General features: G+C 41.3%; 1 protein-coding gene across 3 annotated transcripts in view; it reads right to left on the bottom strand.

Moving 5' to 3' along the window:
* Positions 1-23,693, bottom strand: part of Nup205 (nucleoporin 205) — a 65,946-nt gene extending 42,253 nt beyond the window's left edge. The window contains exons 1-13 of one of the 3 annotated variants that reach the window (NM_001108620.1): positions 23,648-23,693; positions 18,036-18,178; positions 15,279-15,450; positions 13,047-13,191; positions 12,563-12,722; positions 11,810-12,038; positions 10,045-10,209; positions 6,968-7,143; positions 5,189-5,305; positions 4,869-5,006; positions 3,040-3,190; positions 1,614-1,819; positions 54-236 (exon numbers count right to left, since the gene is read on the bottom strand). In NM_001108620.1, the coding sequence (NP_001102090.1) occupies positions 54-236; positions 1,614-1,819; positions 3,040-3,190; positions 4,869-5,006; positions 5,189-5,305; positions 6,968-7,143; positions 10,045-10,209; positions 11,810-12,038; positions 12,563-12,722; positions 13,047-13,191; positions 15,279-15,450; positions 18,036-18,178; positions 23,648-23,675 (2,013 nt within the window). In that variant the 5' untranslated portion in view covers positions 23,676-23,693. Of the gene's footprint in view, positions 1-53; positions 237-1,613; positions 1,820-3,039; positions 3,191-4,868; positions 5,007-5,188; positions 5,306-6,967; positions 7,144-10,044; positions 10,210-11,809; positions 12,039-12,562; positions 12,723-13,046; positions 13,192-14,623; positions 14,726-15,278; positions 15,451-18,035; positions 18,179-23,329; positions 23,559-23,647 lie in introns of those variants that run through there. The other 2 variants (XM_039107776.2, XM_008762797.3) reach the window with 2 other exon arrangements.
* Between the last annotated feature and the right edge of the window lie 377 nt (positions 23,694-24,070).

Here is a 24,070-nt window from a genome sequence, read left to right as displayed (position 1 = left end):
CCTACAGTATTACCATCCTCTAAAGCATACAGTAACAAAGGTCAGGGCACCACCTGCGTGTACTCCAATGACTGCCAGAGAGAAGCGGCAATTTCAGGAGACTTCCCAAAAGCTGCAAGTGTCTTCAGTAGCTCAGCTTTGAGAGCTGGAGGAATACTGCACTGCAGGAGCCCCAAAATCACCACAACGGGAGTCCACTGGGGATGTTCACAGAGCGCCAGGCGAGCATTTTCACTCTGAGATTGGAACACAAAACAACAAGACATTTTACTCATTTATTATGCTTCTGTTTTGTTTTCTGAGAATGGCTCTTGCTCTGCTGCCATACTGGCCTCCGACCCCATTAACTCAAGCTGTGCTCCTGACTTGGCCTCCTGAAGATGTGAGTACAGGCACCTACTACCAAGTCACAGCCACAGAAAGCGGTCAGCAAGATACAGTGCGCTGTATACACTTGGTATACACCACACAAAGAACCTATCTTTTAGTTGGAATCCTACTAGTAGATTAAATCAGATCACTAGTTTAGAATGGGAGTTAAATTTCTAAGAATTTCTTTGATAGACCCAGGAATAGAAATACTACTACAAACAGATAAATGGTCTACTAGAGTGACAAAAATCAAAGCCACTATTAAGTCCTTTCTTGAACAATAGTATTATTACACCAAAATATATCTAACTCATGAATGAGTCACCAAATCAATTTTTTTTTTCAGAGCTGGGTACCGAACCCAGAGCCTTGCACTTGCTAGGCAAGCGCTCTACCACTGAGCTAAATCCCCAACCCCACCAAATAACTTTTTAAGGAGCTGAAGAGATGGCTCAGCGGTTAAGAGCACTGACTGCTCTTGAAGAGGTTGTGAGTCCAATTCCCAGCAACCACATAATAGCTCATAACCATCTGTAATGGGATCCAATGCCCTCTTCTGGTGTGTCTGAAGACAAGAACTGTGTATTCATACATATAAAAAATTTATTATTTTTTAAAAAATAACTTTTCAGAAATATTTTATCAAGGATTACTTTATTTTATTTCAATAAGGCATTATAATAAGTTGGTATTTTTAAAGCATAGTAACATTAAAAATGATTAGAAAACTAGAAAACACATTTATATATTGCAGACAAACGCCAACCTGAGCAGTTCATTTCACTCCGGGATGAACTATTCTATGTTCTCCGGAGTTCTATTCTATGAAAAGTAGATGCTGAAGGCAGGACTAATTGGGGAGAAGCAGCTAAAATGATGCAGAAACTTTCTTTTCCATGACAACTACTCTTTGTGCACACATACAGACTGACACGTGTGTGTGCCTCAGCACCTCTGCCAGTTACCTTCTAGAAGGATGCACACACAACTGACCCCTCCTTTCTTTTCCTCCTCTTTTTAACATGTTCTAGCTGTAATTTTCAAATTAAGATTCTATAATGACCAGAACTAGCATAAATTATACCATTGAAAGTCTAAACCACAAGAGCCTAAGGATAAACAGTATGCATGTGCTAAATATATCATTCATAAACATTAATCACTAAAAGAAAATGCTTGGCCATTTGGGATGTCACCGTGCTACAACACAAACCACCGCCTTCTGTGGATGGGCTACCTACCCAAGTAATGATAGTAGATGTCAGCTGGAGAAAAGCGATCAGCCCATCTTGCTCCTTCTGGGTGATGCCGCGTGAAGGAAGGTGCCGGTACTGGACACTATCTGCACTTGGCAGGTCCTTTCGGAGATGCTCATGATAGAGCAATAAGGAGTGGAAGAAATGCTCCCAGGAAACAGGACTGCCACCTGCTCCCTGAATGTTTTCAACTGAAAAGAAAAGCAACACAATTTTTTAAAAAGCAAAAAACTGACTATTTAGGACGCAAAGTCCTGCCTACCACATGAGAGGCTCTAGTCTAGCCTTACAACAAAAGGTCTGGTTGTTTGCTTGGAGTCTAAGAATAATTTAATTAATATGATTTGTTTGTCTATGTCTTAGCAGACAGTCAATCTGTCCTACATGAGCAGTATTGTTTTGTCTAGGTAAGAGGTATGCCGAAAGGGATCAGAATCCCTCCCTCTGGATTCATTTGCTCAGACCTAAGGATGAGGTAGCACCCATGTATGAACTCCATGTGACTTTGCATACCATTTACCTGCTAACTACCCAGGAATTCTCATCCTGTCACATTTAAAAAAAAAAAAAAAAAAAAAAAAAAGGCTGCTTTTTCCCACCAAATAATTCAGAGTTGAGCTTGAATTCTCAGAAAAAGGTAGGTACAGCATAGATCTATAAATTAAAATATTCCATTACATGCTAAACATTGCAGAGCACAACACTACAAATAAGATAAGCAGGCCATAACAAAGTAGCCAAACGCTGACTTCAGAGCCACAGGTCCATTTCAGTCATGGCTCCTCAAACCTGTCACCATAGGTATATTAAAATGTAGCTTCCTCAAACATCATTTTCTTCACATATAAAAGCAAAAATAAAAATATGTAGCCACAACAGCGGACATTTCATTTCTTTTCCCTTTTGGCAGTGTATCTGAATTAACCACACCTAAGTCTGAAAATTAGTAATGAGAAAACAAGTGTTTAAGAGGACAAGTTACAGAAATCAGATAGCTATGCATGATGACTTACACCTGTAACTCTCGTCCTCAGAAGATGAGGCAGGAGAATAAGGACCCTGGACTTTGGAGTGAGTTCTAAGACACCTTAAGCTATGGAGTGAGACATCAAAGTAAAGCGAAACAAACACCAAACTTCCACCACAGAGAAGTATGCCTGGTCCTAGGTGCCACATGTGCTCTTGAAAAGTGATGCCTTAGACGAGTTACACTCAACCACATTTAACAAGAAAAACAGCACCCCCACCCCACCTCAGAGACCAAAGTCAAAGCATTACCACAGATAAAATTCACCAGTGGGACTCTTTCCCTGAGGTATTATGAATGCAATCTGTACCTACGGTAGAATCTACTCAGCAGTATTCTGTAGGCAACAGTGTAAAACTAATCTAACACGCAGACTGCCCTTACCATGACTACTACCGTTGACTTTGAGCAGGCTAAAACAGTAGTGGGCACACTGAGGCCCATTGGCCAAGCCCTGGAGCATCTTCAAATAAGGAATGTAAATAGTTGGCGGCAACAGATCACCCATTTGTCTAACAAACTTTGACAAGACAACCTGAAATTAAAAAAAAAAAAGTTTATAGAAAACAACTTTAAAGCATCATGGATTCACTAATAAAAAGCTACATAAAAGCTACAACAAATTTAGACTATGACACAATTGATTGCCATAACAAAAGTGCTACTTATGAAAAACTGTTAAGTTTGTTATTAGCGATTTAAGAACATCTTTGTAGGGGGCTGGAGAGATGGCTCAGAGGTTAAGAGCACTGACTGCTCTTCCAGAGGACCCGAGTTCAATTCCCAGCAACCACATGGTGGCTCACAACCATCTGTAATGGGATCCGATGCCTTCCTCTGGTGTGTCTGAAGACAGCTAGTGTGTACTCAAATAAATAAAAATAATAAAAAAAAAATTTAAAAAAAAAGAACATCTTTGTAAATAGACTGCACGTTTACAGTCTCCACCTTAAATGTCACATGTGAGACCACCCATATTTTTAAACTTATTTTTACTTTAGCATACATGTGCGTCTGTGTCTGCATGTGTGTGCAGTGCCGAGGACAGAAGAGTCCTGGGATCTCTGAATCTGCAGTTGCAAGTCATGGGTGCTGGGAACCGACTCTGTCCCTCTCCAAGAGCAGCAACATTCCTAACTGCTGAGCCACCGCTCCAACCCCAACCACTCATACGTCTAAACTATATAAAGCTAAAAGCTAAATGTATACAGACACCTGGAAACTATTTTGAACTGTTAGGTATAAAACAGTTCTACAATACTGTAGGAAAAATACCCTTAGTTCTAAAAAAAAAACTTAACCATTGAAGGGTAAAACATTTTGCTGCATATTGCTTACTTTAAAACATCCCTCAAGGGGGTTGGGGATTTAGCTCAGTGGTAGAGCGCTTGCCTAGCAAGCACAAGGCCCTGAGTTCCGTCCCCAGCTCCGGAAAAAAAAAAAAAAAAAAAGAAAAACGAGAAAAAAAACATCCCTCAAGATTAAAGTTTAGTTGTAGAACTGTATCAACTTATAATGTGAAATCGGGGGCACTGAAAATCCATTATACTTATTCTATCTTCCCTATGAAAAACTTTCCCTTTGAAAAACTTTAATATACCCTTCTCTAATATATTTTTCTATATGAGGAAAAGGCCAAAATAATAAATATAAGAAATAGAGTAAAAATAAAAGGCATGTATTGATTCTAGACTCCAGGGGAGAATGAATTTACAGCATGCAAGCTTCTAAAGCTGAAACACCAGAATGATGAACGCTGACACATGACAAGCCTTTTTCTTTACTTCTATACATTATATTAGAGAATACAGGACAGAAAAAGGGCGCCTGTCTACACATATGGAGACTCCCAGGCACCACATCATCAATTATGACCTCTAGGTCTTCCTTATTGCTGAAACTTCCAACTTGGTCAGCATTATGTATACTGTTATTGTCACGCCCACAGAGGAAGACTATATCAAAAATAAAATCCCAAGAAAGAAACAGAATGAGACCAGGAGCGTTTCTGCCTCTAACAATTTGTCACATGTCTAGTATGTAATAAAATAAAAGACTGACTACATAAAATTCAAAATTATCTGAACATAAATAATGGATTCAAAACTTCTTAAATAAAAGAAAAATAGTAATAATTTCTAAATAATTTACTGCCTGTGTTCAAAGCTCAATGACAAAATCAGAGAATAAAAATAAAAAGCTAAAAACCTCACCTGGCGCTGAGGAGGGCGCTGATGAGCTACTCCCAGGTAAGAGCCCATGACCGTGGGAGTCTGCAGAGGCTCTGAGGGACACCAGTACTCCAGAGCAAGCTCCAAATGAAAAGGGTTTTTTTTATATAGTTCACCAATCTGCAGAGAATAAGCAAAAAGTATGGAGAAATGTTTATAGCAAAAACATTACAAAAATAAAAAAGTACGCTAGTATTGAATTCTTTTGCTACAATTTTCCAAGACTCAAGAAAAACTAATGGAACAGAAAAGAGATTTAAAACAACAACAACAACAAAACCCTCTCCAACAGAACGACTTACCAGGAGCATCAAGTGTTCCAGGTCCCTTCTAAGTGAGATGGGGGGTTCGTTACCCATCTGTATACTCATGTGAATCATTCGAGCATCTTCATCTGCCCGATTCTTCAGCTGCTTCACCTATTATATGTATTAAACAAGGCTTAATGCAATTATCTTATGCACTGGTTAATAACAAAATCAAGAAATTAAGTAATAAGAGTAAGCGTACAAGAAAACATCACTTCAATACCTTTACAGTTTAGCAACATAAAAATATACTAGGGATTTCACTAAAATACTAAGATTAGAGTATCTTAAGGATCAGAGATGATTCAGGAGGTAAAGATGCCTACGGCAAGCCTGTCAACCACAAGATGGTGCAAGTCCTACAGGCTGTCCTGATTTCCACTGTATCCTACCAAGAAAGACGTGCTTATGCCTGTATACATACACACACGATGAAGGAAGGAAGGAGGGAGGGACGGAGGGATGGACAGACAGAACTTTCCACTTTATGGAAGATGAGATCAATCAGTCTCTCGTCAGAGACCATATCACTAACACTTGGGGCAGGCCATCTCTATTGACGGATTATCCTAATACTGCATGAAACCTCACGTCCCTGGAACTACTAAGAACACACTGCAGTGGTGTAACAAGCAAAACTCACTGTCCAGCACGCTGTGAGGAACATTATACCGAAGCTGAGAATCCCTGTCTCCTAACATTTGTGTGAACTAATTGCTAATGAAACAAGAAATTACTTTGTTCTGAGAAAAAGAAAAAACCCACCACATTTATAGCTGGAAATTTCAATACTGCTTTCTCAATATTCAAGACAAAGTACAGAAAGTTGGTAAAGAGATGGAAAGACTTGAACAACAGAACCAAACAATTTCAGTCAGTTGCTGATGGACAATCCCCAGAACAGCAGTAGAGTGCATGTTTCTTTCCATTTCACAGACCACTTACCAAAACAGACCACAGCAGGTGCTTTAAAGCAAACCTCAACATTAACACAACCCAGAAAAGTATGTTCTCTGACTACCAAGAAACTAGTAAAAGAAAAGTAACTAGCAAGTCTTCTAAGCATTTGTAAATCAAACACTTCTATATATGCCAGTGACCAAAGTCATCTCAAGGAAAATGCCAAAATGTACAAACTGCACAAAAAAATGAAAATACAAACACTAAAATACTTAAACATACATAAAAAGTTTTAAGCCAACGATCTAGAAAACCAAAATGAAGGATCTGGGGTGTAGCTCAGTGAGAAAGCACTTGCCTTATATGACTGTGAGCTGTCTCACCCCTTGCACTACCAAAAAACAACTGGGAGAGGGGTGTGTAAGAAGGCTCAGTGGTAAAGGTGTTGAAAACAAGCCATTGGTTGTTCTCAGACTTCCACATGAAAGCACCCACAAAATATATATAAAATAAATGTGTCAATAAAATAAAAGGAAATAAAATAGACATGAAACACACAGACATAAGAGACAAGAATATTAGCAGCACTCCATAGGCATTTTCATTAACCCACTGCTTTCTAGAAAGCGTTCACAGTGTCCAATGTTTCTTCTGAAAAACATCCTTCCAGTTAATAAGGTTTGTATTATTTCACCTTCCCATTTCAGACTGTATTTGTAATACAATCGGTCAATTTCACCTTCCCATTCAGACTGTATTTGTAATACAATCGGTCAAATCTTAAGTCTATGCTAACTTTATTAGTTACCCAACATAGAGCGAGTTAAGACACAGTTTTAACTATTTCAAAACTTCCTATACTGTTATACTTACTTTCATTGGCATAAATGCAAGGAAGTCTGTAATAAGATTATGGATTCTGCGAATATAAAACTCTTCCTGATAGAAGTTTTCAGCCAGCACGACAGACTCGCTGAGGAACAGGAAGACATTATCGGCAATGGCGAGTTCTGCAATCGCTTCATCTGCTTCCGTGAACTCAGCCAGGGCTACAAAATTTCAGAAGACAGAAAAGCAGTGAGGAAAAATCTTTAACTCAGGTTATATCCTAGTGGATCATATTTCAGATATTTTTTTGAGCCTCCTAACAAGTGCTATACACAAAATGAGATTTATATAATTGTAATTGATTCACAAACTCCAAAGAACTACTTAAAGAGTACATTTGAAATACCAATATTGCTGGGTGTGGTGATGTATGTTTAGCCCCAGCACTCAGGAAGCAGAGGGTGGCGGACTTCTGAGTCTGAGACCAGCCTGGTCTCCGTAGCAAGCTGCAGGCCAGCCAGGACTACATAGTGAACTTTGTCTTAAACAAAACAAAACAGTAAGAACAACAATTAAAAAAAAAAAACAAAACAAAACACAAAACTGGAAGAACACTTGCTCTTCCTATAAGAAACTTTTTTATTTTTTAAGATTTATTTATTTATTTTTATGTGAGTGCACTGTAGCTGTCTTCAGACACACCAGAAGAGGGCATCAGATCCCATTACAGATGATTGTAAGCCACCATGTGGTTGCTGGAAACTGAACTCAGGACCTCGGGAAGAGCAGTCAGTGCTCTTAACTGCTGAGCCATCTCTCCAGTAACTTGTTAATTAATGTAATGTTACACTGGTATAGTCAGAGAGCTCTTATGCAAACATAACATGTAAAAACAATGTAGGGGCTTTAATTCTAGACATTTCCAGAGAGGTTTTCTTGTTTTGTTTTGGCTTGTTTTTTTGAGGCAGGGTCTCAACTGTCTAGCCCTGGATAGCCTGGAACTCACTTCATAAATTAGGTTGGTCGGTCTTCAACTCAGAGATCCTCCGGCCTCTGTCTCCCAAAAATCTAGGAGTAAAGGTGTGAGCCTTTGAGAGGTTTACCTCAGGAAAGACTCACCTTGAATGTGGCAAGTTTCATATCATAGGCTAGAGGCCTAGGCTAAATTTAAAAAGGAAGAAAGCAAACTAGGAGAGTACCACATGGTGTCCCTGCTTCCTCACTGCAGATGAACGCCATCACTTCTTACACTCCTTCTGCTGAGCCCTATCTGCCATGACAAACCCCGCAAACCAAGGGAACCAAAATAAACTCTTCTTCCCTTGAACTGCATCTTAGTCAGCAACCAACATACAGATGGCACCACCAAATCTTACAGAAGTGACAAGTCTTTGTATTTCAAATTACAATTAAAGTACAGCTTGCATTTGACAAGATGAACCACTCTAAGTCCAATAATTTCATCAATCTAGAGAGCAAAATAGGTTATCCTGTACAACACAGGATTAAGTAAACTCCCCTACTGTCTTAGTTAGGGTTCATTGCTGTGAAGAGACACCATGACTAAGGCAACTCTTAAAAGGTCAACATTTTGTTGGGGTGAGCTTACAGGTTCAGAGGTTCAGTCTATTATCAAAGGCAGAAAGCATGGCAGCATCCAGACATGATGCCGGAGGAGCTGAGAGTTCTACTTCTTCTTCTGAAGGCAGCTAAGACTGGTTCCCACATGGTTTGGAGAATAGTCTCATTGCCCACCCCCACTTACTTACTTACTTCCTCCAACAAGGACACACCTACTCCTACAAGGCCACACCTCCTAACAGTGCCACGCCCTGGGCCAAGCATATTCAAATTATCTATGCTTGATTGATCCAAATATCTCCTTCTCAACACACTGAGTTTAAAGAACTAAATCTTCAGTTTGATACACTGTGAAAAAATTTGTGAACAAAATCAAGAATGAAAAATTTTTTTAAAACTTAAATAGTAATAGTTGATTGTGGTAATACACATTTAAGAATCCCAGCACTTCGGGGTTGGGGATTTAGCTCAGTGGTAGAGCGCTTGCCTAGGAAGCGCAAGGCCCTGGGTTCAGTCCCCAGCTCCGGAAAAAAAAAAAAAAAAACAAAAACAAAAAAAAAAAAAAAAAAAAAGAATCCCAGCACTTCAGAGGTAGAGCCAGGAGGATAAGAAGCTCAAGGGCAGGCTGGAGAGATGGCTCAGTGATTAAGAGCACTGACTGCTCTTCCAGAGGTCCTGAGTTCAATTCCCAGCAACCACATGGTGGCTCACAACCACCTGTAATATACATTAAATAAATAAATATTAAAAAAAAAAGAAGAAGCTCAAGGGCACCCTTAGCTACATAGTTTGGGACAAGACTGGGATACATGATACCCTGTTTAAAAAGAAAGAACTAGAACCGTGGCTCAGTGGCAGAACCCTCCAGCCCTAGCACACATTCAGACGCTCTAAGGTCAATCAGTCATTAGCACCGCAAATAAGAACCAGAATAGGTGTGACTGCCTGTGCCTGCTGTAGGCCCACACTGCTGCTCCTACACTGAAGGTGACCTATGGGTCTCTTCTGAGACATCTCAGCACTACCTTACGTTACGAGGGGTTTGCTGTTGTGGTTTTGAGACAGTCTCTGTGCAACCCTGGCTGTCCTAGAACTCTATGTAGACTAGGTTGGCCCCAAACTATACAGATCAACCTACCTCCTGAGTGCTAACACAAGCCACTGTTCCTGGCTTGCAACTTTTTATCAAACTACTCGTATTTTCTCATGTTCATATTTACACTTTCTGATTTAAAATCTGATATTTGAAAAAAAAAAACCATTTGGGGCTGGAGAGATGGCTCAGTGGTTAAAAGCCTTGGCTGTTCCTCCAAAAAACCCAGGTTCTATTCTCAGCATCCACATGATACCTAGAAACCATTCCTAACTCCAGGGAATTCTTGGATCTTAGGTAACATCAGACACACATGTGGAATACAGACATATATACAGGTAAAACATGCACACATAAGTTATCTAAAAAATTTTAAAGGAAGAAAACACACACATTGCCAAGTATAGAGAGCGGCATAGCCAGTTATCTCAAACTTTCCTTACATTACCTGTCACATCAGGTAGCTGGGATATCCCCCTCAGTGCCAGTGCCCAGGCAAGTCTAACAGTGGCCTGCAGCCCAGGTAGCTTCCAAGGCTGGGAGTCCTGGAGGCGAGAGTGAATTGTGGCAATGTACTGTCTCTCTGTCAACAGGGGAAGGTGGTGAATCATATCTGAAAACACAAAACTAGACCACGTCAGCAAAAAACAGCAGAAATAAATTCTTACTTCTGTCATACATGGATATCTAAAAGTCAAAGACATAGCATTTTCAAAAAGAATAATGACTAATCAACATTATTATTGACATAGCAGAAATCTGTATTACTGTTAAGTATTAAATGCACAAAAACTGAAAAGACAACCAAAAATTTTAGTTAACAACTTTCAATAAGTTTCATAGACAGCAGAAATTAGAAAAAAGAAGCACTCACTGTTTTTTTCTATATAGGGATTCTAAATTATAAATAAATGCTCTCTTATGATAAAATAAATCATCTCCCCACATACAAAAATACTATGTCAAAAAGAAAATAGAAATTCAGTGTTTTCCCAAGTTTTTAAAATGTGAATTAAGGGGGTTGGGGATTTAGCTCAGTGGTAGAGCACTTGCCTAGCAAGCGCAAGGCCCTGGGTTCGGTCCCCAGCTCCAAAAAAAAAAAAAAAAAGTGAATTAAAGTAGCTACAGTAAAGTCAGGCATGTGCACTCATGAACACACTGCTGTCTATCCTGTAAAACCGTCATTTCAAATCTCATAAGAAACTAACTGCACAGGAACAAAGTCGAGCATGGTAGTGCTCACCTTTAACCCCATCATTTGGGAGGGCAGAGGCAGGCAGATCTCTGCGTGTTCAAGGCTAGCCTGATCAACATAGTAAGTTCTAGGACAGCTAGAGCTAAACAGAGAAACTGTTTCAAAAAAATCAAACAAAAAACAAAAACAAAAACCCACCAAGGCTAATTTCCTGTCATTTCTATTAGGAAGCAAACTCAAGACCTCAAGTATGGTAAGCAATTCTCTATTACTGAGTTTTGACCTCAGTCTTAAATTAAATCACACATTTAAAATGTTTCAACTTGCCTGAATTACACAGACAGAAAAAAAAAAAAAAAAAAGAAAAAAATTTGTATTTTGGAAGTTAAAATATCGTCCTTCTTGAATGTTCCCTCGCAATTTAAAATTTTATATTTAAAAATAAAAGTATTGGTGGTTGTGTTAGCACATGTTGGGTATGTTAGCATATGCCTATAATCCCAGCACTCAGAAGACTAGAATAGGAAGCTCAAGAGTTTGAGGCCAAACCAGCAAAATGGCTCAGTGGGTAACAGTGCTTGCTATCAAACCTGGCAACCTAAGTTTACCTCCTGAAGTCATATAGTAGAAGGAGGCAATTGATCCCGAAAGTTGTCTTTTGGTGTGTGTGACACACACACACAGGCACACACACGCACGCACAAATAAATAAATGTAACTAAAAAAAATTAGTCCGAGGCCAACTTAAACCACACAGTGAGACTCTAAGAAAAAAAAGCATTAAAAATATATATGTTGAAGCTGGAGAGACGGCTCAGCAGTTAAAAACACTGGCTGCTCTTCCAGAGGTCCTGGGTTCAATTCCCAGCATTTACATGGCAGCTCTCATCCATCTACAATGCCAGTTCCAGGGGGTGTGACACCTTCACACAGACATACACACAAGCAAAACACAAATGTGCATAAAATAAATATAAGTAAATAATTTTTAAAAAGATATAAATGTAAAACTCAATACCATCTCGTTCCTCTGTGCTTTGTTCTATAAAGCTGGTATCAAAACAGTACAGAAGAGCCATGAGGAGAGCCAGATTTACTGCATCCAGGGAGCCGTTGGCCTCGACTGTCACTCTTTCTAAATGTCCAATAAGCAGGAGGGTGTCATCTTTAGCTAACGGTGACTGGCAAGCCCAAGCAAAAAGACTTTCAGCCAGAGACTGCCTGCACTCCTTGATGAGATCAGAAACCTACAAGTAACAACACAATTGTGACATAAGTTATAGCAAAGTCTGGCATTACAAAATATAGAGTGTCTTCCATAAAGTCTAACAAAATTAACTATCTGAATCCACAGGTGCTCCTAAAATTGCTGAAATTCTGAACAAATTCTAGGGTTTAGTCCTTAAGAAACCATGCTGACCAATTGCTTGAACAACTCATTCCAGAAAGAACTAGATACATAAACAGGCACGGCAACTGGAACAAATGCAAGCTAGTCCCATGAGCAGAACAGTGTACACTTTCCACAGGGGTGGCTGCTCATGCTTTGCATTCTAGAGGCAGTGGATCTCTAAGTTGGAGGCTAGCCTGGTCTAGATAGCAAGTTCTGGACCAGTCTACTACTACACAGTGAGGCCCCACCTCCAAAAACAAGTTACAATGATGATGAAACACAGTGTTTTCATCCGCCTAAGTGAAATGAATATTCTGTTACGACTTCAGTTCCACATTTGACAAAGACACCCATGAGTTCATCTTATAGAAGCCTTGCCTCTTTGCGGTGTTTCTCACTGCCCAAACCTCTGTCTCTCTGTAGTTTCTCAAATTCATTATTCACATCAATCTGTGACACCAAAGTAAGGACTTTGTAAGTCAATCCTTGTTCCATCAGCTCATCTGTAAAGCGTGTTGTCATGGAAACCAGCTCTGGACTGCAAGGAAAAGAAATAAACAAAGCTACAGTGAATAAAAATACTGTTTTGACAACAGCCAACAACAGCCTATTACTGCAAACAACAAGGATGAATTATAATCTTGTGCTTTTTACCCTTTCTAAATCACTGGAGTTAAATAAACCTTTGTGATTTTTCACTTGCAAATAAGTCATGTTTAAACTAATGTACAACTCTGGAAAGAGCATTCTAGTATATTACTGACATGAGATCACAGTTTACTATATACACTAAGAATTATTTCCAAAATTCAAATTCAAGTAATTTTACTTTAACCCTGTAAGTCCCCGAAGGCAAACAGACCTGAGTTCTAATGTCCATGTCTTCCCTCGTCTAGACTGTATTAGGGTTTTGAGAGAGTTTGCAATGCACCGCTTTCCATCCCAGTATAAAAGGACAGCTACCAATCCTCTGGTGAGGCCAGGGAAATGTGGTTGCTGATGTTCTCCTAGAAAAGGAATTGATTGTTTAATAATAAAGCTCAAATGTGTTCAAAGAGTATGCCAAAATTCATTCAAATCTGCAGGTCTCAACATAAAGGGGACCCTGAGGATCTCTACTCCCTGTATCATTCCTGGCATAGCAGACTCAAAAGGCCGACCAACCATACACCAGGATCAACCCCATTAATAAGACAAGAAGCCCAGTCACACTGTGGTAGCACAAGCCTTTAATCCCAGCACTCAGGAAGCAGTGGCAGGTGGATCTCTGAGTTCAGAGCCAGCTTGGTCTACAGAGTGAGTTCCAGGGCAGGGCAGGGCAGGGTTACACATAGAAACACTGTCTCAACTAAACAAATAAAGAATAAGGGATTCATCACTTTCCCAACTGGATTTCACTTATCTGATTTGCTAGTCGGGCCCACTCTATCTCCACTGGTATGAACTCTTGCAAATGTCTGCAAGTTCCCTCCTTTCAGGGTCATTCTCTTCTACTCTGCACTGCCTCCAGTCAAAACCATTCCATGTCTCTCTTAAATCACCACACTGTGCTCCTTTACACTAAATGAGGCTTCATTCATCTTTATTTTATAGCAGTCTTCCCACAGTATCTAGAGCATGGTAAATACAGAGGACATGTTTGCTAAATCAAAGTTCTAGGCTGGAAACAGTTCAGTAGTACAGTGCTTGCCTACCAAGCACAAGGCCAGTGTTCTATCTCCAGCACTGACAATTTAAAAAAAAAAAAAATCTGATATAAATCTCAATTATGTCTCACATGAGAGAAAACTACCTTCCTCATTTTCAATAACTAATTTTCTTTGGTCAAAAAGGATCTTGGTAGTTACAGGGTATATTTAAAGAAACTAAACAACCATTCAACTAAGATGTATGTCTTTTCTTCACATGGCTCCTTTGTGATCATTAATGAACTGCTTCTTTTATGGAAAGACTGATTTCTATGTAGCAGACACAAATTGACTTAAGTCATTTGTTAGCTACGTTTGTTTTAATCCTCCCGTAATCTCAGTAAGACTACTGGGATGAGTTTCTCCATTCTCCCTCACTATACCATGCCCAGGCACAGCAGGCTCTTTTCCTTTAAACATGCATTTGCTCAGACCTGAAGAACAAGCTCCTGTGCCTCTAGCAGCCGTCCCCAAGACGTTTGGGAAGCTGGCATGGCATCTGAACATGACTCAGGTTTATGTCACATGTCCTCACCTCTGAAAGGCCTTAACCAAGCCCACTAACCAGCACTAGCTTAATCAGCCCTGATGTCCCTCTGCCCTGATGTGCAGTTTTTTCTTCCTAGCATTTATTATTATTAAAATGATCTAATTTTTCACCTAGTTATTCATCACCCAACTAGCCCACTCCAGAGAACTCTCCAAAGAACCAGTAAGCCTTGCCTTCCTACCCAAGCACAACAGTACTTGCCTTGAGCCATGCATTCTAGAGATGCAACTTCATCTTTGCTGGTAAATTACTACATCAAGGCCCACCACAATTCATCAACAACCGGGACCACTTAAGCTTGCCCTTTAAGACAAGACAAATTAAGTGTTTTGAATTGTTCTGTCAAATAAATGACATCTTTAAAAAACAATCTGTTATGTGGTTAGACAGATGGCTCAGCAGTTAAGAACACTTCCACTTCCCAGCACCCACAAAGTGGCTCATAATCATCTGTAACTCCAGTTCTGGAGTATTTAATGCCCTCTTCTGACCTCCCACAGCTCCTGAACAAGTATGGTGCACATACGTATACTCAGGCACACATCCATCCTTAAAATAAATAAACCCATTTTAAACCCATTTATTACCTAAGTTAGGGGGCTGGAGAGATGGCTCAGTGGTTAAGAGCACTGACTGCTCTTCCAGAGGTCCTGAGTTCAATTCCCAGCAACCACATGGTGGCTCACAACCATCTGTAATGGGATCTGATGCCCTCTTCTGGTGTGTCTGAGTACAGCAATAGTGTAATCATATACATGAAATAAAATGTTTAAAAGAGGAAAAAAAGTCCAAGTTAGGGGTTCAAAGCTTCATGATTCTGACTACATACCACACTTTCAGCTAAATGTCCACTTACCAGCAAGGAGAAGCTCAACAGCTGACAATTCCCCAATGTCAAAAAGGTCACTGATGATAAATGCTTCTTTAATGAGTTGCTCAGGGAGAAGTCTGGTTCCTTGTTGCCCCTGAATGGCGACACCCTCCGAACTGGCTTTCTGAATCTTTTCATGCTGTTGAACATTTTTTGGCTAGAATGATAAAAGTACAATCAAATAATGAAAATAGTGCTTCTAGCCGAAGTCAGTTCTCGCAATGCAGCCTTGTTCGCCACGGCAGCACACGCCTCTAATCCTAAATTTGGAGGCAAAGCAAGTAGAGTCACCGCAGCCTGCATGCGAACAAAAACCATGAAGCCTGGGACATGACAAACTCAAGGTCTCTTATCTAGCTATCGAGAACTAGAGGCTGTGAGGCACCACTTGGCACCACCTTCAATTTTTTAATCCAGTACCACCTTCTCAAAACCTTCTGCTAAACTCTCCAAAACCCAGGAACAATATAAACAAATACTATTGTGTTTTCCACATATCTAAGTGACTGTTTCAGTTACATACCAATAATTCAAACAGACATATGAACACTACTGAGTAACAAGCAATAGTATTACTTTGTAGAGTAAATCATAGATTAGTAACATATCATTTTATGTCCTAAAAACTCTTTATGTGTGATAGTAGGGATGTAACCCACAAATGGACACACACTAGGCAAGTGCTCTAGTACTAACCTACCTAATTAGGCCTGTTAAAGACTCCTTGATTCAACTACTTAACACAGAAAAATCTGTGATAGATAACAAACTGTCTAAGTTCAGATACTGAAAAACTCCCTGGATCATTTAGTCCAACTCCTCTATAATACAGAAATGGTACCAAGGTACACTAGGTAACTTGTCTGAGATCATACAACCTTCTGGGGGGAGAGCTAAGACAGGAATTTCAGCTCAGCTAGTTCCCAGTTCCAGGCCAGAGCTCCTTCTACTAAAAAAAAAAATCACAAGAGAGAGCAGGTTCACATCCCAGCTACTCAGGATCCTAGGTTCAAGACCAGCCTGAACAAGTTGGAAAAACTTTTTCAAAAATAAAGACTTTTAAAAATCAAGTACAGCTCAATGGTAGAGCACTTGCATAGTATGCACAAGGTCATAAGATTTCTAGAAACACACACACACACACACAGACACACACAGAAAGAGAGAGAGAGAGAGAGAGAGAGAGAGAGAGAGAGAGAGAGAGCTTGAACGAGCGCAAGCAAGCAAAATGCCAAACTGGCAAGGTGGTTCAGTGTAATAGACCTGAGTGACCTAGAACGCATAGAATGAAAAAACACAGAATCAACACCAAAAGTTGTCCCCTAACTTCACTCACACTGTGCATGCCATACAAGATAAAGGTTTAAAAAAGACAACTGTGGGGGGATGGAGAGATGGCTCAGTGGTTAAGAGCACTGACTGCTCTTCCAGAGGTCATGAGTTCAAATCCCAGCAACTACATGGTGGCTCACAACCATCTGTAACGAGATCCGATGCACTCCTCTGGTGTGTCTGAAGACAGTGACAGTGTACTTGCCATATATAAAATGAATAAATAAAAAACACAACTGTGGGGTTGGGGATTTAGCTCAGTGATAGAGAGCTTGCCTAGCAAGCGCAAGGCCCTGGGTTCGGTCCCCAGCTCCGAAAAAAGGAAAAAAGAAAAAGAAAAAAAACACACACACAACTGTGAGATGGAAATGGCTGCTCATATGAATAATCCCAGCCAAAGGCTGAGGCAGGAGGATAAAAGTCAACCTGAGCTAGAGTTCCAGGCCAGCCTTAGATACAGAGAGAAATGAGTGAGATGGTACCTTCAAAACAAACAAAACAGGCGGGGCAGGGGTGGGAAGGGACAGAAAGTTGTTCTAGAGCAAGGGAAGGAGTGTCCACACTCAAATCCTCTACTGTAATCCCTTCTACTGAGAAGGTTTCAAGGCGCAGTGACAATGATGCACGAGATAATTAGTTTAGCTAACAGTTTTCACTGCATTACAGACTTCAAATGCACAAGTGTCTGAAAATAAGTAACCAGTGACGGTTATGTGTACTGTCAATTATAGGCCAGAAACTATAAGGCGAGCAGCATTTGTGGGATATGCTGCATCTCCTAAATCATATCAGATACCACGTTTACCACTTAGCTGGAGATAAATTCAACAGTAAGTTCTATGAAAAATAAAAAGACAATAAATTGCTTGGGGAGGAGCATTTTTTAAAAACTTGAATTAGTAGTGTAGTTCAAGCCACACGTTTACAGAGTTCATTGTCCTTTATTCTTTAAAAAGACAGACAAGGGCTGGAGAGGTGGCTCAGTGGTTAAGAGCACCAACTGCTCTTCCAAAGGTCCTGAGTTCAAATCCCAGCAACCACATGGTGGCTCACAACCACCCGTAATGGAATCCGATGCCCTCTTCTGGTGTGTCTGAAGACAGCTACAGTGTACTCATATACAAAATAAATAAATAAATAAATCTTTAAAAAAAAAAAATAAAAAGACAGACAAAACAGGGGTGGAGCTGACAAGTAAGTCTTACCCCTTGGTACCACACAGTGGGAGAAAAAAGAACTGACTCCTCCAAATTGTCATCTTACCTCCACACGTGTACTATGGCATACTCATGCCCCCACGTAATTAACAAAAAGTCACACATACATACATATGTCTCAAAAGATCACCACTCTGCATATTTATTAAAAACAAACAAACAAATCTGAGAAGCAAAGAAGAGTATTTCCTACTGGGTTTTTAAATAGTGAAATGAAGTCGGGTTTGTGTTTCTTCAAAATCATGTCAAGGAGGTGGACAGCTTCAGGCTGTCTTCTCCAAAGAGCATTTCCGACTGTCTGCCAGATGTCCTTGTAGGGTCCCCATAGGCTGGCAGCTGGAAAGAAAAAAGACCAGTGTGAGATACATGCTATCCACATATTAGCTACACTCACATCTACTTTTTAGTAAATGATTACCAAAGGAAGCACTAATGTCCACTTCTAATATAAAAACTTACATATACCAGGCAAACACATAATAGTACAATTTACAAGAAATCTTTGGCAATAATATAAACTTGCTTTCTAACAACATAAAAATCAAACAAACCCGGGGTTGGGGATTTAGCTCAGTGGTAGAGCGCTTGCCTAGGTTCGGTCCCCAGCTCCGAAAAAAAGAACAAAAAGAAAAAAGAAAAAAAAAAATCAAACAAACCCAAACTAAAGTGTACAGCCATCTGAACCTGGCTTGACCACTTCATAACCTAGGTGAACTTCAGAGAGAAATCCCTTTCTCCTTTAGTTCCCCTTTATATAAAGCAGGAGGGAAAAGCATGATGCCACACCTCTTTAATTCCAGAATTTAAGGCGTACAGGCAGGCTGAGCTCTATAAACTCAAGGCCAGCCTAGTCTACATAGCTAATCCCAGGCCAGCAAAGATTGAATACTGAGCCTCGACCCAAAACAAACAAACAAACAAACAAACAAACAAACAAACAAACCAGACAACCTAATGGGCTGAAGAGCTGGCTCAGTGATTTACAGTGATGCTCTTGCAGAGTTCAGTTCCCAGCACCCACAGGGGGGCTCACAACCATCCTTAGCCCCTCTTCTGACCTCCTGCATGCATGTGGTACTGAGCGCGCGCGCGCGCGCGCGTGCGCGACACACACACACACACACACACACACACACACACACACACAAATTTAAAGAAAAAACAAAACAAAACTAGCCAGGAGCATTCCCACTCCTAAGGCTTACAGTTCTTGGTGTTTCCTTCTTTCGGTTTTTTTTGTTTTGTTTTGTTTCTTGAGACAGTTTCTATAGCCCAGGCTAGTCTGAAACCCACCTCATCCCCCCAAGTGCCAGGATGACAGGCCTGTGCACCCACACTCAGCAGTTTACAAGTTTATGAGTTTTGAAAAGAAAGTAAGTAAAACACACAGCATTATACCTCCATAGCACAGACACTTAACAAAGGTCCATTTCCCTCTCCCTTGATAACCTTGTGAAAAACAGATTTTGTGAAAATGCTTTGTTTATCTAGGAAATTAAAAGACACACTTTGTTTTAGCTGGGACAATGACTACTTTAAAAAGCAAAGAAATATTAAGAACTTTTATGATCCTTCCTAAGCTTTTGCTGTGCAGCTTAGCATGGCCCAGATTTACATATATGGCTGTTATCTTATAAGACCTGGTCACTGTATCTTCCTCTGTTTTGCAAATACAAAAACGGAGACAGTTGAAACACTCAGGCAAAGTCACATCAGAGCCATGGATCTGAAAGAGACCAACCCATTCCCTAACCAGTGGGTTATACCACCTTTATACATAATATTTAGCAAGTTAATGTGTTTCAGAAGACAAATTAGGGATGCCAAAAATATCTAGCAAATAGCACAGTGAGGGAGTTGAGACTGATTTAAGTAAGCTTGCTTCAACCCATGTAGACAGTTTATTAAAAACTCAGTGAGACTAAAGCACAGGCAATGAAGCACACAAGTCAGGACTTGTAAGTGTTGACAAGTGGGGCTGTGAGCAGGGGCACATGCTCAGCACGTGCGGGCCTTGGATTCTACCCAATTCACACACATAAACACAATTAAGTTTAGGAGACTAATAGAACCTATGAACAGGAGCGCCTAGGGCTACTAGCCTATCTTGGCAGTGGAAGGCATGATTATGGAGCAAAAGGCCCTTGGCTCAATCTTCAGGACCAGGAAGCGCTGTATCAGGTCTTCTGTATGAGGATGAGAGAGAAGGGAGTCAATCATCCAACTCCTCTCCTACTTCAATCCCATATCTGCCAACCTCTGGTTGGAAAGTAGGGCTTCTTCTCAGCCAGATGTAGTGGATGACAAATACTTGTAATAAATCCCCAACGACTGGGTCAGCTGAGGCAAGAGATCTCAAGTCTGTGAGTGAGATATGCCTGGACAACATAGCAATATTCCTTCTCAAAACTAGCTGTAACTTGTCATGTGCATTTCTACAGTGAAGATTCTGTTGACAAAGTGACTTGAGTACCTATGCACACACACTGCTGCTACCATCAAAACATTAGCATGCTGGTTTGCCTACAAGTCTTTTCTGAATTTGAATAAAGAAGTCAATTAACAGGCCCTAATTACAACACTAGCAAAAGTCATTGCTGGGCCTGCCAAAATGATGTCCGTCTCTTGACCCTGGTAACTTCCCTCAGGATTGTTTTCTTGGCCCTCTCTGTGAAGGCATAGGACAGTGCAGGTTTGAGCTTTGGATTGCAGCACAGACTAAAACATCTAGATCAAGGTTGCTCAACCAGAAACCCCATGCAAACACACACACACACACACACACACACACACACACACACACACACACACACAACCTACCAGCTATGAGTGAAGTTCAATCTGTGACCCAAAACAAACAAAGGCAAACACAGACAGACAATTAGCATGGTGAGCAATGGTACTGTAGTGTAGTGCACTGGAACAGGAGAGCTGGGAAGCCAAGCTCATAGGCAGGTGAGGTGGTAACAAAAGCTAAGTGAAGGTGAGGGCAGTGGACTATCCAGGAAAGGCCTGGAGGAGTAGAAAGAAATGAGAACTGGCAACTGAGTGGGCACAGGATACAAAGGGAGTCTCAAAACTGGAGCTCACTGTAGAACTCAAAGCCCTGGATCAATCCCTGATATGGGGAACAAGAGTTATAGGCCTTATCACAGAGATTTCTGAAATCTTATAAAGAGCTAAAACACAAACCAACCAGTCATGAAAGCACAAACTATCTGTAATCCCAATCCTCAGAAGGCTGAGGTAGGAGGATCAAAAATTTGAGGACAGACTAAACCAAGTCTCTCCCTCCCTCCTTCTTTCTTCCTTCCCTCCCTCCCTCCCTCCCTCCCTCCCTCCCTCCCTCCCTCCCTATCCTCTCTCCCTCCTCTTCCTCCTCCTCCTCCTTCCTCTCCTCTGTCTCTGTCTGTCTCTGTCTCTGTCTCTCTCTCTCACACACACACACACACACACACACACACACACACACACACACACACAAACAAGTTAACTCTCTATCCTTAAGATACTCCATAAAGACTAGGGGGCAGAAGAGACAGCTCAGATGTTAAAAGTGCTTATAGTTCCTCCAAAGGAGCCAAGCCCAGTTCCAGCATCCATCCAGACAGTTCACACAACAGTCTGTAATTCCAGCTCCAGGGAATGCAAAGCTCTCACTGGTTTCCATGGGCACCTGTACGTGTGTGTGTGTGTGTGTGTGTGTGTGTGTGTGTGTGATACTAAGGGTATTTGATCTAGCCAAAGAGGTCAGGGCAGAGAAGGATTTAGTCTGAACCAGTATCTGAAACATGGAAGGTTTGCATTTCAAAATTTTTAGTAGTACATTTATTTAACTACCTTGGGGGGCAGAGAACAAGCATGATGATATGATGATGTCATAAAGTTGTGCTTAAATGCATTAACTATTTAATTTGGGAAAAATTGTTTAACCAGTGGAAGTCTGCTTCCAAATTAAATCTGAGAATGTTTAATTACACTATTTCAAATATATAAATAAAATACACACACACACACACACACACACACACACACACACACACGGGGTATAAAGGGTTTAAATGAGATAAAGCAAGTCTAACACTTGTTCTGGTGTTCAGACATCACCACAGCCTCTCATTTTTCTAGCCTTGGCAACTGCCATCCTAATTCCACTTTCCTTTAGCTTAGTTACACTAGGTTAAGTATCATTGTTGTGTGGATTGTGTTTGTGTGTGTCGAATATCTACTCAATGTCCTCAAAGACCACTTATGCATGACTAGATTTCCTTTTTTAATACTGAGTAATATTCCTTTGTGTGCTCACCACATTTTGTTTACCCACTCACCGGACATCCATCCATCTATGGATGCTTCAGTTCTTCCCAAAGGTGACAAAAACAAAACAACTCTCTGGACTCCTGGCTTTTTAAAATGCTTTTTTCTTGCTGCCAATTAAAGCTCTGCTGTACCAAGTATAACCCCTGGGAGCTACTGATAACCGTTTCCTTCTGTCAGCGGTGTGTGTTTAATGGTGCTCAGGATATTATGTGCTAAAAATGTGTGTGACATAACTATAACATGGAAACCTTGCTTCTGAAACATTTAGTAGTACATTTTTTTAACTACTGGAGGGGAGCATGATGTGATGTCATAAAGTTGTGCTTAAATGCATTAACTGTTTGATTTTGCAGAAATTGTTTAACTACTGGAAGTCTTTGCTTCCTAATTAAATCTGAGATATTTAATTGTACTACTCCAAATATAACACATACACACACACACACACACACACACACACACACACCAGGTATAAAGGGATTAAGTGATAAAAAGCAAGTTTAACACTTGTTCCAGTAAGCAGACATAGTATGTTGTCAATGAACAGAAATTTTCATTCATTCCTGCAGAACAATTTACCATATCACTTCTGAGATGGTTTAAGGTACAAAACTTAGATGTAGGCAATTTCCAAAAAAATATTAGTAAACTGGCAAGAACGAGTACCAAAAACAGTTTAAAAACAAAACAGTCCTGCTGAAAAAGATCATCTGTAGACATTTGCTATGTTGCCTCTTAACTGTACTCATGAATCGAGTGTCTAAATCCGTTTTTCAGGTGTGCCACACCTCGTACAAAATGTTTGACATCTATGTCCTCCCTACTAACGACCAGCACTGTGTTCCAAGAACCATGACAAGTCAAGACCATTCACTTCTTCAAGCATCTCTGGAGGGTTCCATTCACCAAAGATGCCCCACCCCCAGCTCTTCCACAGCGTTGTCACGATCCGGTGTGGCTGTGACAATGGCGCAGGCCGGGGCCACACCCGCAGAGTCAGGAGGCATGTGCTGAGCCCGTGGCACGGTCTCGCCGGGCACCTTCTGTAAGGTCCTCGTGGCTTGGGCAAGACCTCACCCCTTGCCCCAAGACTGGCCCACGACCCGCTTCGAGACCAGCTTCCTTCCAGCCTCGGCTGGACCTCTCAGCCCGGGACTTGAGCCGTACCTTGGTGAAAGTTAGCCTGCCTACACCTGAAGGATACCTCTGGGACGGAGCGGCTTCCGGACCGCGCGCCTGGCCGCCCGGGACTCCGCCGCTCCGCCTCCCCTTCAAACACTCGTCTCCAGGGCAAAGCTGTAGCCGCGCCGCGCGCCATTCAAACCGAGGCGGCGCCGGGCTGCAAGCCGGAAAGCGGCGAAAGCAGGCCCTGCGCACAAACTCGCGCCCCCACTCCGAACGGCCTGACTGCACGAGCGCCCCCGGCAAACCGGCCCCTCCCCCCCGTGGGTTCCCGTGGGTCCCTCACGGCCCGGCCGCGCTTACCCGAATTTACCGCCAACAGCGCCGCCATCTTGGAGGAGGACTGAGGGAGCTCTCCTGCCCCAGGGAGGACCCCGGGCCGGTGAGCCTGCCCGTGTCGACGCCTGAACACAAAGGCGCCCCGAGGGCCTCCGAGAACCCCATGCGAAGCTCGAGCAGGTGTACACAAGTCTCCCCATCCTGCTCTGACCTAGGGCCATCGATTCTAACTGGGACCCTTACCGTTAAAATAAGGCGGGGGCAACCGGTTCGGAGACTAATCGTGCAGTGCATCATGGGACTCGTAGTTTATTTCTAGTGAGCCGTGAAATTAACCAGTCTGAAAAAACGTAAATCCATGAAATAAAAAAAGTTCTCCTTACCTTCATTTCAAATTAAATTTCATTTGAATAGCTCCCTTACCTTGAAAGAGTAGAGCGAAGTGAG

The sequence above is a fragment of the Rattus norvegicus genome, chromosome 4 (genome assembly GCF_036323735.1).
Source record: "Rattus norvegicus strain BN/NHsdMcwi chromosome 4, GRCr8, whole genome shotgun sequence".
NCBI lineage: Eukaryota > Metazoa > Chordata > Mammalia > Rodentia > Muridae > Rattus > Rattus norvegicus.
This window is presented reverse-complemented; position numbering and strand designations above follow the sequence as displayed.